Source organism: Pieris brassicae, chromosome 9, assembly GCF_905147105.1.
Source record: "Pieris brassicae chromosome 9, ilPieBrab1.1, whole genome shotgun sequence".
NCBI classification, from domain to species: Eukaryota; Metazoa; Arthropoda; class Insecta; order Lepidoptera; family Pieridae; genus Pieris; species Pieris brassicae.
The window spans coordinates 16,794,312-16,808,038 of record NC_059673.1 but is presented as its reverse complement, the minus strand read 5'-3'; the positions used below and the strand labels follow the sequence as shown (position 1 = coordinate 16,808,038).

At 33.5% G+C, this 13,727-nt stretch overlaps 2 protein-coding genes across 4 annotated transcripts in view; both read left to right on the top strand.

Annotated features, from left to right (window-relative positions):
* LOC123714108 (facilitated trehalose transporter Tret1-like) overlaps window positions 1–1,698 on the top strand; it is a 30,504-nt gene extending 28,806 nt beyond the window's left edge. For all 3 annotated transcript variants that reach the window (XM_045668243.1, XM_045668241.1, XM_045668242.1), the window contains one exon: window positions 157–1,698. In XM_045668243.1, the coding sequence (XP_045524199.1) occupies window positions 157–281 (125 nt within the window). In that variant the 3' untranslated portion in view covers window positions 282–1,698. The remainder of the gene's footprint in view (window positions 1–156) is intronic.
* A 2,771-nt stretch (window positions 1,699–4,469) lies between these two features.
* LOC123714698 (facilitated trehalose transporter Tret1-like) lies at window positions 4,470–13,624 on the top strand. Its single transcript, XM_045669081.1, has 11 exons — window positions 4,470–5,006; window positions 5,491–5,751; window positions 5,840–6,934; window positions 7,381–7,539; window positions 8,010–8,149; window positions 8,464–8,696; window positions 8,953–9,100; window positions 9,292–9,418; window positions 11,711–11,874; window positions 12,219–12,357; window positions 12,808–13,624. Exons 3-11 carry the CDS (start codon window positions 6,736–6,738, stop codon window positions 13,083–13,085), a joined length of 1,587 nt encoding a protein of 528 aa, XP_045525037.1. The 5' UTR covers window positions 4,470–5,006; window positions 5,491–5,751; window positions 5,840–6,735; the 3' UTR covers window positions 13,086–13,624.
* Window positions 13,625–13,727: the final 103 nt, after the last annotated feature.

Genomic DNA, 13,727 nt, shown 5'->3' with positions numbered 1-13,727 from the left:
ATATTATTTTATATCTAAACAGTTTGTAAGAACGTTATAATGTTTGTGATAAGAGAAAAAGGTATTGTTGGAGTTACATATATTGATACACAAATAGTTATGATAGTCATAACTATTTATTTGTAGTCGCTATTAAGTAAATATATTTATTTTCAGGCACCGCTTTCTTCTATGTATTTTTACCAGAGACAAAAGGCAAAACACTGCAGGAAATCGAGGATTATTTCTCTGGAAGAATTAAGAGCTTATCCGGGAAGAACACACAGACCGAAATTGCGTAGTTGGACAGCAATGTACAGAATTATTAAGACCACGAGTGAGTTAACATTAAATGTTTGAATGATTTCAGCGCCATCTAGTGGTCAGATTTGGAACTATTTCTTGTGGGTAAATAGTACTGAGTAATGGTTAAATTGTGATTGTCGTACCATTCATATTTACCAAAATATAATGCTTCATATTCTTATTCGTATCGTAAGTCTGAATCGCGTTTTGAGTGCTGTCAAATATGCCAAAAAAAAACGGTTTAAGATCTCTCGAAATAAGATTTGATTGAATTTGAAATTAAATTTTGATTGACATTCTAGCATATGGATTATTAAGATATTTACAAAATATTGAACATAGTCACAGAAAAGTATCTGCTCCATGCCCATGGATTTCTGAACATGAATTTTGCATAAATGTTGTAATTTGATAAACATTTGGTCAAATTACAATATATAAAACAGATTTTTTCATATGTTAATATAATATAATTATGTGCCTTATTAATACATGTTTTATAAAATTAAATACTTTTAATAATTTAAATTATTTATTCTGAAATTATGCATGCGATTTCTACTAAACTGTGATAACATTATATTACCTATCTTATTTTAGACAGACATATATACCATAGTGCCTAGTGCCGATTAGGAAAACGACGTCGGAAAATACGTCAAATATAGATAAAATAATTTTTGCGTAATTTTTTTTAGGCCTGACAAAAAAGTATTTAATCTCCGCGCAGTGCCTATTAATACTGGCCACTAAAAAAAGTAATGGGTTTATTTTAATAATTGTATTTTCATCGTAGGTGTAGTTTATGTATCACACGGAAAGAAGTACAATTTCATTCGGAATCGGTCACCTTTACTTGATGAACTATTTATATCAATTAATATTACACAGTTTTAACTATTAAAAGCTTGTATTGTTGTCTAATTAGGTTTACTCTGTGTTAAAAAGAGATGCATATGGTATACAGTATAGTTAATTCCTACGATTGTGCCTTATACAAAATACGTCCAGGATAATAAACTTATTAATAACGAAACGAAATTTTTCATAAAATCGGTAGTAGAGTTGTCGATATTTTTTAATGCGTATTAATTTGCTTTTGAAAACGAAAACAATAAAAATACTTTAGGCAAAAAAACGTTTATTTGATTTGATACATATATATATATATAAATAAATACAAACACAATCACTTTAATTAAAAATGGGGCTCAACTCAACTATAAGTTGTCACAAGCAACACTGATTTCAGTGGGCTCTTACTACCTTGGAGTAACAGCTATATATACTGAACAAAACTAAAATTTTAGCAATTAAAATATTGTATTATTCCAAATTCAAAATCATTTATTCATATAGGTAAGACAATTTACACTTATGAACGTCAAAGAAATATATATTAAAAAGCTTCTAATGTTTAATTTACTGCTAGATCTCAAATCAAGGGCCTAGAGCGGAGAAGAACTGGCAATAAACTCTCCGCCACTCTTTTTAACCGCCTAGTTTTTTGTTTTACACAATGTTTGTAAGGAGCTGCACCATGTCCCACGTGACATCTTGGGTATTAAATAATAATAAAATAAATTAAAAACAAAGATTTGTCCTCTATCAGCAGGAGGCATGGTGAAATAATAATAATAAAATATAATATTGTTAAAACCAATTGGAAAAAACAAACACCGACCAATATAGAAAATGAAATATGAGACAATGCAACGAAATTCCCAACCCGACTGACATTCCAAAAAATAACTTCTTTTAAAAGACTTAATCTCTTGGATTATTTTACACAGACCTTTGTTGGTAGAAGTGTTGAAGCTATAGTGTTAGCGATCTCGACTATTGACAGCGCAGTTGTCATTTGTTTTCGCTAGAAATTTACTACTTATTAATAACTAGTTTTAAGATATCCGGTTCGAATATCTAGCAATAGTGAACTCCATAGAGATATTTTTAGAGTTTCAATTGGGAAAATTACTTGTAAACTTTTAACACATTTTTTTTTGTTTTCGTTTTCTGAAGAGATTTATTTGCGTATTATGTTAATAGGTTAGTTGCATTAGGAAATGAGATTGTAGATATTGCAGTTTGTAAATATTTTATTATTAATGTAGTTTTAAATGTGTTTTTGCATTTTACAAACCTTTGGTCAGTATTAATATTTTCTCTTATAAAATTTGTAAACAACCATTATTGTATAAATTGCTCGTTGTAAGCACCAAGTAATGATTTAAAAAAAAGATTACTGTTTATTACTGTTTTTTTTTCCAATGACTATTAACTGACAGTCCGAAGCGCTTATATTTGAAGATTCAGAAACGAGACTAGCGCGAAGTCTGGCTCCCAAACGTCAATAACGTATTAGATTTTGACATACACGAGTCATGGTTCGCGCTAAGTTTCAGAATCTCCCCCTATGTCTCGGTACGTAAGTTGTTGTAGTATGGAGAAATATTGCGCAATGTTAAGTATGAAAAGCATTTATAAATGTGAATCCTTATTTCCGTTATAAATAAAGGTTAATGTATATTTTTATTGTAAGTAAATTCGTTACGTGCAAGTATTTTCATGCAAGGTATCTTTATTTTGTTTAACTCGTAAAAAGTACAAACTTTTAATTGCGAACAAAATATTATTTTTTTCCATTGCTTGGTTTTAGATATTTTAGGTTTTATTACTAATTTACAATATCTTTGAAGATTGTAAAATATGTCTTAAATAATTGTTTGCTTAATTATAATGGTAATAAATTTGTAAAAATGTAAAATGCCGTACGCATTTATTTTGGCAGCCGTGTATATAGATTATTAATGTACAGCATTTGTAATTTTTAATTTAGTATTTGTAAATTAATTGCGATTGTTGAATGGAATAAAATATTAAATTTTGAAGCCTACTTTTATTCTCGAATTAAAAAAAGGTACACTATCGATGTAATAATAATAATTTATTTGCAAGAATGTTATGGTTATCTAAAGTTCGCATATTCTGCCACACATAATGGCGTGCAAGTTTGTTTTAAAAAAAATTGGTAATATCAGTATAGTATATTCCTATATTATTCTATCACTATATCATCAAATTATATATTATGATGTTATCAACTTAATATTATGTTAAATGCAAATAATCATTAAAATATTTTTTTTTTCAAAAGTAGTACATAAAGTCGAAACTTTAGTGGGAAGATCTTTTAATATTTTTAGTAAATTATTATAAACCTGGATTGCCACACTCGATACAATTCCAGATAAATTTTTGGTATAGCCAATTTCTCTCCATGTCTACTTCAACAATGGTCCACTCCCGTTGACATAATAAGGACATTTCTAAAATCTACATACAAGGAGGAGATAAAATTATGAGCTGTACTTACACAACTAATCAATATGCCCTTGGATCGTTTGATATAAATAATTGCAAGGTAATTAGAAAAATCTAGGGCAAGGCTTTAATGGAATCTCGCTGTTGGCCTGGCTCTGCCGGAAATTGGCTTTTTCCTTTCAAGTCCTGTGAGACTGGCTTGAGCCGTTGTAGGGTGGTCAATCTGTTGAAGGACATGACGGAAGCTCGCTCGAGTGAGAGAATAACAAAGTAAGGGACCTCGACTTCCTCGAAGAAGGTCTTATAATCTAATCTAAATTGGCTTTACCGTGCTATGTCATTACCTGACGTGATCATAATCTTGTGGGGGACCTCTTATTGACGGGAAGGGCAATATTTCTTCTTAATAATTAAATAATCTTCTATTCCCAAGAGTTTTTTTCTATAAAACGTCACTTCTCTATAGTCTCTAGCCTCTCCGAGCGGCTCGATCCTTTGGCGTTGCGTAGAGATCTTCTACCGAATTTACCATGGAAAGTGTTTAGAGGAGTTGTTCGGATTAATACCTGCAGCTGAGTTTCATCATCGGACGTCGAGGCAGAATACAAAATTCCACCCGTATCACCTCGACGTCCGCCGTTCCACGACTGAGCGTTTTTCAAGGCAATTTTCGCCGGGCAGCAGGTTCCACATAGTGGTGGTGCTGAAGTATTTCCGAACCAATTCGACTTAGGGTCCTTCAAGAAAAAGAGTGTACAAATTCTTAAAAGGCTGGCAACGCACTCACGAGCCCTCTGACATTGAGCGTGTCCATGGGCAGCGGTATCACTTAACATCAGGTGAGCCTCCTGCCAGTTTGCCCCCTATTTTATTTTAAAAAAATATATAAATAGACATTACTCATCGAGATGCCATGGCGACCTGGCCCTTTAAGTAATTTAAGACTTATTTAGTTGACAAATAAAAATATTTAAAATATGAAGTCTGATAACACTTCTTACGGTCTTTTTAGTGCAGTTCTTGTGTTCTAAAGAGGTATTTACTATGGTAATAATATGGACAAGCATGTAGGTGGTTTGATTTTTGATTGCGAACTATTTACGTAATTACATAGAAATCAGGACCTTAGTGTTGATCCACGCTTAAGATTCTTTGATTCTTAAGATTGCTTTGGAGCCTTGTAATGTTGACTGAATTGCGGCGATATCTACATTTTGTTCTACTCTATAAACAAAAGGCTATTTAAGCAATATAACGTAAAATGTAATCAATGTAAAAAACGATGTTGTTGTATAGATTGCAGAGTTCAATGGATCGAACGTTCGTTTTTCTCATTGTATGGTGTTTGATATGGAGTGCCGCTTATGCTGCATTTTCTAAAATCTTTGATATACAAGGTAATTATTTACTAAAAATGTCGAAATTATAAGTAGGTAACGAAAATTTAATTACATAAAGATAAAGTTTTAGTAAAGTTATTGAGTAGCTTTCACCTCCATTTTAACCACTACCTTTTACCTGTGCCTTTTATGTAAAGCAGCTTCTTGCTGTTCTGCTCAGCTATTTGTTCATCAGCGTATAGGAGAAATTGCACATATATCTTTCGTACGATTTTTCATGAACAGGTCAAACACCCTGTCTCAAAACTTTCTCGTTAGGAAATCAACCCGTGCAGATTCGTTGATACTTATGCATGCCATAGTTCATTCCCAGCCACACAATCGTAAGATTTTTTCAAAACTACATAAGTACAGAAAAGAAACTTTGACTATACATCCAAGCACCCCATTACTTATCTAAATCCTGCTGGGACATCCAGTACATTTTCAGCAGTCTCTCTAATTCTCTTCTGTAGTGTGGTTTACCAATTTTATTTTATAGATAAGAAAGTAATACAACATGATAACGGTGTGGAGTTTGAAGCCATATCCAGAGGTACCTTGCTGCAAATCCTGTCATCCTTCGACGAGAACGTCAGATCGAGGATGGAAGGAAAGCAACCAATCTTCAGGGCAGAGTTCGCGAACAACAAACATACATATCCATTTATATACCCGCGTATAGTAAAAAAAGTTTAATTTTGATTTTAAATCCATTTCACTGATATTATTTTGATTTTACGGATATTTTTGTTTAATGCCAGTAAGTGCTTTAACCGAAGTTTTTAAACGACTTCAAAAAATATTAAAATTCGATATATTTAGATTCAATATATGTATGTGCTTTTCAGTGGTTCCAGAAAAAAAATTGGAAAATTGTCGCAAGGAAAGTAGAAGAATTTGGAGGAGACCTTCACTCCGTCGGAGGTCGAGTACTAGGAAAAACATATCTGACATGAACTTAGTGTAACTATGTGTACTGGAATAAAGGCTATTTTATTTTATATATATGTATGTGCTTTCCAGTGGTTATATGGAGAAAACTCAGCTCAAAGAATTGCGTATTATAATTTACAAAAAACAATGTAAATTTACAAATCAGTACTAACATGGAAACAACATTACAACGTACTGCAAACAATACTTCCATTACTTATATCTTCTTAGTTAATCTTTAGACCACGCTTTATCGGTTGCAGTTTTTAAATTGCTATATTGCTATGTAGAGAGTGAAAACACTGGTCCAAATCTACTGGAAGTCTTGTTTTAATGCTTCGGGTACCAATCGTTCCCAAGCAAACTGAGCCGAAACAGTATGTTTTGTAATTACTGCGATAAACTGCTATAATTTATATTCACCATAGACTATCGTATTGTAGAAAGAAATCCAAGATGGCCGATAAATGATGAAATCTTGAAGATTGGAAAATACCGTAAAAATCTGTTTTAACGAAACAATAGCAGTAATCAAAATAATTAATTATATAGTGTTATATAAGTATATGTTATGCTTTTGCTTACCAAATATCTGTATCCAAACGTACGAGGCCAAAACGAACATAGAGAAAATCTTTTTAACATCAAAATAGGAACAGATTACGACTGAGTGATTCTACTCTTTGGAAAACAATTTTGATAAATTGATGCTGTCAATTGCACAAACATTACATATGAATTATAATTTGTACTAACTATCGTATATTTATATAAAATGATATAATTTTAAGGATATAATAACTATGGCATAATGTCTTTCCAACCATGTACCTACCCCGATCCTGGGTTCTTTACGAAGACTTCCTTAATCCAATTCGGCTATGGAGTGTGGGTGAACTTATCTGTTGTTATGATTGGTCTGGCATTCAGTTTCCCAGCGGTGGCAATACCACAGCTAAAGACGCTAGAGTCCAATATTATGATAAGCATCAATGACGAGTCCTGGATTGGTTAGTATTAAAATTACGACCTATGTTACTATATTATCTAAAAGCGTTGAATTCATAAAGACTTTAAAACAGAATTGAAATGTATGTGTATTATATACCTCCACTTTCCATAGAACCCCTCTAGCTAACATGCGAAACCGTTGCACATTTATACATTGGTATATATAAACGGTATAACTCACTTTATCACACATTCCTAATATATAAGGAATTTATATCCTCTGAAGACTTCCCATTAGAAACAACGATTACAGCTTCTACTATGCCGACTTATTATTATAGGGAAAAATATCGCTAGGAGATATAGAAACTATAACTGACGACATGTGTCATCCAGCTATCCACTTGCTCGTAATGAAGCTATTGGAGCTACTTCCCAGAAGTGAAATCGTTATTAGTTATAAGGAATGTTAAAATAACTAATACTGTACTGTATTCACTTGCAGCAAGTGTTCTTACACTGGTGTCTCCCATCGGGTGTGTCATGTGTGGCTATTTTATGGATAGAATAGGCCGCCGGCCATTGTTGATTTTCAGCCCTCTACCACTCAGTATAGGCTGGTTTTATATGGGCTTTGCAAAACAGGCCAAGGATATTATTATAGGTATTTTATCAAAACGATATTGAAAAGACTTTTCATCAATTTAGATAACGCAGAAAGTATATAATATAGTTCAGTCGAAAATATACAATATATTAATTAAAATATATACCCAATAAAAGAAGGAAATCCGATAATTCGTTATTCTTAATATCATAGCATTATTTTTATTATTATCAACTATACTCCAGTGCATACATAGATATATCATATCTCTATATAGTAATATTCTTGTACTGACGTAATCGGACTTGCAAGTACGGTGAAGTAAAACATCGTGAGGAAACACGAAAATCTTAGATCAACGACAATAGAAAAAGGGCAAATCGCTAATCTGCTGTTTAGAGACTTTATTTTAAAGCTTATCAACGCGTACCTAAACTCCTATACTAGAATATGCTAGGTCTAATGCGCCATGACTTAATACAATGAATATATTCTAGATATCTATAATAGATGATTGAATTTTTTAGGTAGGATAATCACTGGTATAGGCGTCGGTATGGTGATGAGTGTACCCCGAGTTTATCTGACTGAAATATCTTTGCCCAATATGCGTGGCGTTATTGGTTCCTTTCCGAATGTTGCCATGTCCATTGGGATCACCACTCAGGTACAATACATAGCTCAAAATATCATGAAGATCCTAACATACTTTTGACATCCTACGCCCGGGTTTATATCAACAATACGAGTCGTAATAGTCAAGTAAACATTATTCCGATCGCGCTGGTTATCCCAATAGCGAATTCAATATATTCTTTTAAATAAATATATATTAGGCTTTAAAGTGCCTAACTTTAAAATATATATTTGTCTGTCAGTAGTCAATTGAAACGCCCTAAACCGCGGAGTGAATATTTTGTGTTTCCAAAATACTAATAAAGATGGTAAAGCGGGCTCGTACTCATCATCTATTTTTATCAGGCTGGCTTAGGTGCTGTATTTCATTGGAAAACCTTATGCCACATCTCAGGCTCTTACGGATTACTTATATTTTTCCTGAACTTCTTTCTTCCCGAAACGCCATACTTTTTACTTGAAAAGGCAACGATGGATGACGCAGAGAAAGCGTTGAGAAGGTTTCGATCCAACAAACATAATATTGAAGGAGAAATGGAAGAATTAATGGATTTTAAAATAGATAATAATATAAAAAAGTAAGATTTTTTTGTCTTAGAACTCTAATATTATTATGAATTCAGATAGGTTAAAAGGGTAAGGAAATTCAGAGCTTGTTGAACTGTTCTAAAATCTGATGCTTACTACCCTTAATATTGTTCTTTAATGAACTAGAAAAGTTTAAAGGGCTGTAGTTCTAAAACACGATCTAAGGGTTGGCTTACCCTGTAAGCTGTACAGATTTTTAATTAAATATTTGTAGTATTAATATATTTATACGAATAACGTATATAGTTATTTCAGGCTAACTTTGGGCGAGCAGATTGCAGCGTTATTCCGCAAATCGTCCTGCAAACCATTCTGGATTGTGATGATATATATCCTTATTACTCAACTGTCAGGTGTTACGATTTTAATCATGTGGGCGGTTGAGTTGTTACAGGTATTATTTTAGTATATATGTCAGTCAGTGAAAACACGAAACCCATCAGGATAGTGATCAGCACAATTGTAAGAACAGTCACAAACTTGCTCCACTTGAGCCACGTAACTTTGTAGAACGTTCGAGTTCAGACGAAGTTCACCTTTACAAAATTCAGTAAAAAACAGTGTATGTACGAAAATCGTTTATAGAACTCAAAATCGTCCATTGATCCCCATGTGGGAAACGTAATGCTGGGTGTGACCAGGATTTTCTCTGGAATCGCTGCGTCTGCACTTATCTTCAGAACGGGAAGAAGACCACTCGCACTTATATCAGGTAACTTTTATAAACCAGTTTGATATAATCATCTACTAGACAATAGATAAAACAGTTATGTATACATTTTTACTTTCATTTAAAATTTTATAATTCGACAAATCGGCCTCGAGAAGGGCAGCTTGACAACCGCAAAATGGCCTAGATCGTTGACACTCTATGGTTTCATAGTGTGGTTATCATCTGTTCTCAGGTATCGGTTATTGTAAATATAGATATTATGGATAATTATATTAATTAGGTCCTTACATATGAAATTGGCGTTTTGTATGGGAGGAACAAAAAGTCGAATATTTTTAAATATAATATATTTCATTAATCAAAGTATGAACCACTGTTTTCTACGCACTTTTGCCATCTCATAGGTAGTTCATTGATCCCTTTACTAAAAAACCAGTCGGACGGGAATCAATAAAATCTGTGAAGGCGATTTGGACTGCCCCATCAGAGTAAATTTTTTTCTCTTGCAAGAAGTTGTCCAAATTTCGAAAAAAAAATTGGTAATCTGTTGGAGCAAGGTCCGGGGAGTACGGAAGATGTCTTAAACATTCCAATTGAAGCTATTCTAATTTGGTAACCGTCTGTTGTGCAGTGTGTGGTCTATCGTTGTCGTGAAGTAGCAGTGGCGTGGAGCGATTGACCAGCCTAGGTTGTTTAGCCGCTAGCTTTTCCATCATGGTTTGCAATTGCTGACAATAGACATCAGCCGTAATAGTCTGGCCAGATTTGAGAAAACTGCAATGAACAATACCGGCACTAGTCTACCAAACGCTTACAAGTAACTTTTTTAGGGTTAATTTTCGCTTGGGGCAGGATTTGGCTGGCTGGCCAGGATCCAGCCATTGCGCTGAGCGCTTCCGATTATCGTAAAGAATCCATTTTTCATCACAGGTAATGATTCGATTTAAAATACCTTCATTATTGTGCCGGTTCAGTAATGTAACGCAGCAGTCGACGCGCGTTTGTTGGTTTGCTTCAGTCAATTCGTGAGGTACCCACCTTTCATGCTTTTTAATCTTCCCAATTTGCTTCAAGTGAATTAAAACAGTTTTATCACTTACACCGCAGACTGCAGCTAACTCGGACGTGGTTTGCAATGGATCCGCTTCCACAATAGCCTTCAATACTTCATTCTCAACTTGGGTCTCAGGCCGTTCACGGGGCTTGTTCTGCCAGTCGAAATTTCCAGAACGAAAACGTTGGAACCAAAAACGAACTGTGTTTTCTTTTGCAACATGACCGCCATACACATCATTCACCCTTCGAGTCGTTTCCGCAGCACTAGTGCCACGGCGGAACTCGTACTCGTAAATAATGCTATACTTTAAGTTTTCCATTTTGTAAAATGAGTGACACAAACAGAAAAAAACAGAAGAAAAGAAACAAATGAATAACGGTCATCGAAGCACAAATACATGAGTAAATAGCTGTACAAATTTGAATTTGAAATTCCTTACCAAAGAGGAGAGCATCGTGATTAAAGTGGCCAGTACGAAATACGCCAATTTCATATGTAAGGACCTAATATTATAGTAAACATAAAGATTAGGCCCTGATTCCTTTATCGACTTATTTAGTATAAAGAAATAAAAAAGCAGCATATGTCTCATAGAAGTATGCGTCAAACCAGTTATTTTACATTACCTAAAATATGTACGAACTACGGCAAAAAAATGTTTACCTAAAATATGTACGAACTACGGCAAAAAAATGTTTACCTACGAAGGCGCACAGCTGTATAATAAATTACCTACAAATATACATAATATTACGTCTTTTAATTCATTCAATTTGAAGCTAAATAATTGTTAAACAAAATTACTTGTAAATTCATTTTTCATTGGTTAGTTTTAAGTTTATTGCATGTACGGCTCCTTTTGATTGTGATTTTTTAAGAACGACGATAATGTAATGTCAATTTTAAGTATTATTCTCATGTAAGTGAAGACTTCAAACCCAAACCTAAAACAGAAAAGAAAAATCTTTATTACGTAATAAAAAAGTACACTAGGATTACCTGTGTCGTGAGCAGCTAATCCCTTCCATTTTACATATAAACAGTACTTGACATAATAATTTCTACAAAACACATACAATTGTATAATTAAACTACTATTGCACAATAAGAATACTTTCCATTTCAGCAAAGGACAGGTTTAGAAGATATTGTTGAAGATTGTAAGTTAAAATAGTTGAAGAAAGTGGTTAAAGATAAAAGAAAGACATTATTTAAAACAGATCCCTGATTTGGATTACGAAACGAAAAACGTGTAACGCTTGTATATTTTTTAGGTTTAGGTGTGGGCATTGTTTGCCTCTCCCTAGGCCTTACAATTCAATACAAGAAACACCCAACAGTATTCCCACAAATCGGGTATATTTTATACATTGTCTTTGGGTCTTTGGGACATTACACGCTACCAGTTCTCGTCATGTTTGAACTCTACCCATTACAGGTAATTTTAGGTAAATTATCTTATCCAAACCGAAAGCCAAATTTTTTATAATCATATAAAAAATTTAAAAAAAAGTTATTACATTTTTCTAGAAGTATCCAGTGATTTTCAGTTGTTGTCGTGGAGACTGCTACATGAAATCGATCACTATTTTATATTATGCATAGTCTTTTTTTATTATTACATGTTTGATTAGACGTCGATGGAATAAAAATTGTTTAATATTTTTTGTCTAATTTACCAATAAAAGCTAAATGTGAAAATAAATGTTTCCATATTACGCGTTAATGCAAATATCGTCAAAAATGTGTGGTTCTAGCCAGTATTAATTCTTTGATGTACAGGTGCGAGGCGTTCTCGGCGGAATATCTATGTCGATCCTGAACTTCATGATATTTGGCGCAAACAAGACGTATCCTTACGTACGGGATGCGCTGGGCTATTCGTACACCATTATTACTTTTGGAGTTTGTTCATTATTGGGTATGTAAGAATACACAAAATTATCAAAGCTTGTCTAACGCAGCAAGGCCGAGATTACTAAACACTTCTGTGTAAAGTGTAATCTACTTGTACCAATTTTATTTGTATTTATTAAAGATTTCAACTGCCAATTTTGACATAAACTTTAACTTTGTTAAAGGCCATATTATAAAATGTTAGGGGAATTACTTAAGAAACGGTAACTCAGAAACCTATAGATATTTATCTGTGCACATTCATCGCTCTTACTATGAAGGAAAACATCAAAAATTCGACGGGATGTAATAGGTAGCTACTTACTCATTCAAAAAACAAATTATATCGTAACAGATACACAAATCTAAGACCTAACTAACGGTTCTAGTCTGTTCTACAAATGTTTACACTGCTTTGTAATAATCAATACTTATCAAATAGATTGCTTATCAATTTGGCATTACATTTTTTCAGGTTGCATATATCTTTATTTCTACCTGCCTGAGACAAAAGGACTGACCTTACAAGAGATCGAAGAATACTACAACGATCGCCGTCCGACTCTAACCTCACAACGTCTCATTCGTTCTGAGATGTACATAAGAGGAGTTGGTATCGGTAGTCCGAGCAAGTCTTTAGTACGACTGGACAGGTTTAAGGATAAATCACTACATATGAAGAAGGGAATTGTTTCCAAAAAAGAGAGTAAAGAGGATGAAACAAGAGATGACAATACTGATAAAAGTAAATAACGAGGTATTATTAAATGTGTAAATATGCTCACCACGTAATCCCCAGTTGATTGACTTCGCACCGAGTACCAAGTTCCAAGCACCAGCGCCGGAACACTATAATCTCAATAGAAATACGTCTCAATATCCATAGCGCTGATGTGGCATTCGCAAGGTACGAAAACTCAGCATTGAAGTCAGAATTTGGTATCTCTGTTGAAAGTTACAGAGTAGGTGCTGGGCGAATGAGAGCCAGCAATAATTGAAATTTATTTTTTGCTGTTGCTGTTTCATATTGTAACTAAAGGTTAACTAAAGGATTTAAGGTCCCGGATTATTAAAATCGATTCATATTTGTTCCCGGAGGAAATATTGTTTAGGGCACAGACGAAGCTAGTAGATCTATAAAACAAGAGGCAATAGTGTGTCTGCCCCTTGCTTCATGGTTTTATTTATTTATATCTGTGTAATACAATGTATTAAATAATTTTTCGCTTTCTATGAAACTGTGCTAACGCTGTGATGAAGCGAGAGAACACTTGAAATATTCTGAAATCTGATTAAGATGACGTGTTGTAAATAAATATAAGATTTAATATTATATAACTTTTAATGTTGTAATTAATAAATATGCAGAAATCTATTGCAATAGTTTTATTAACA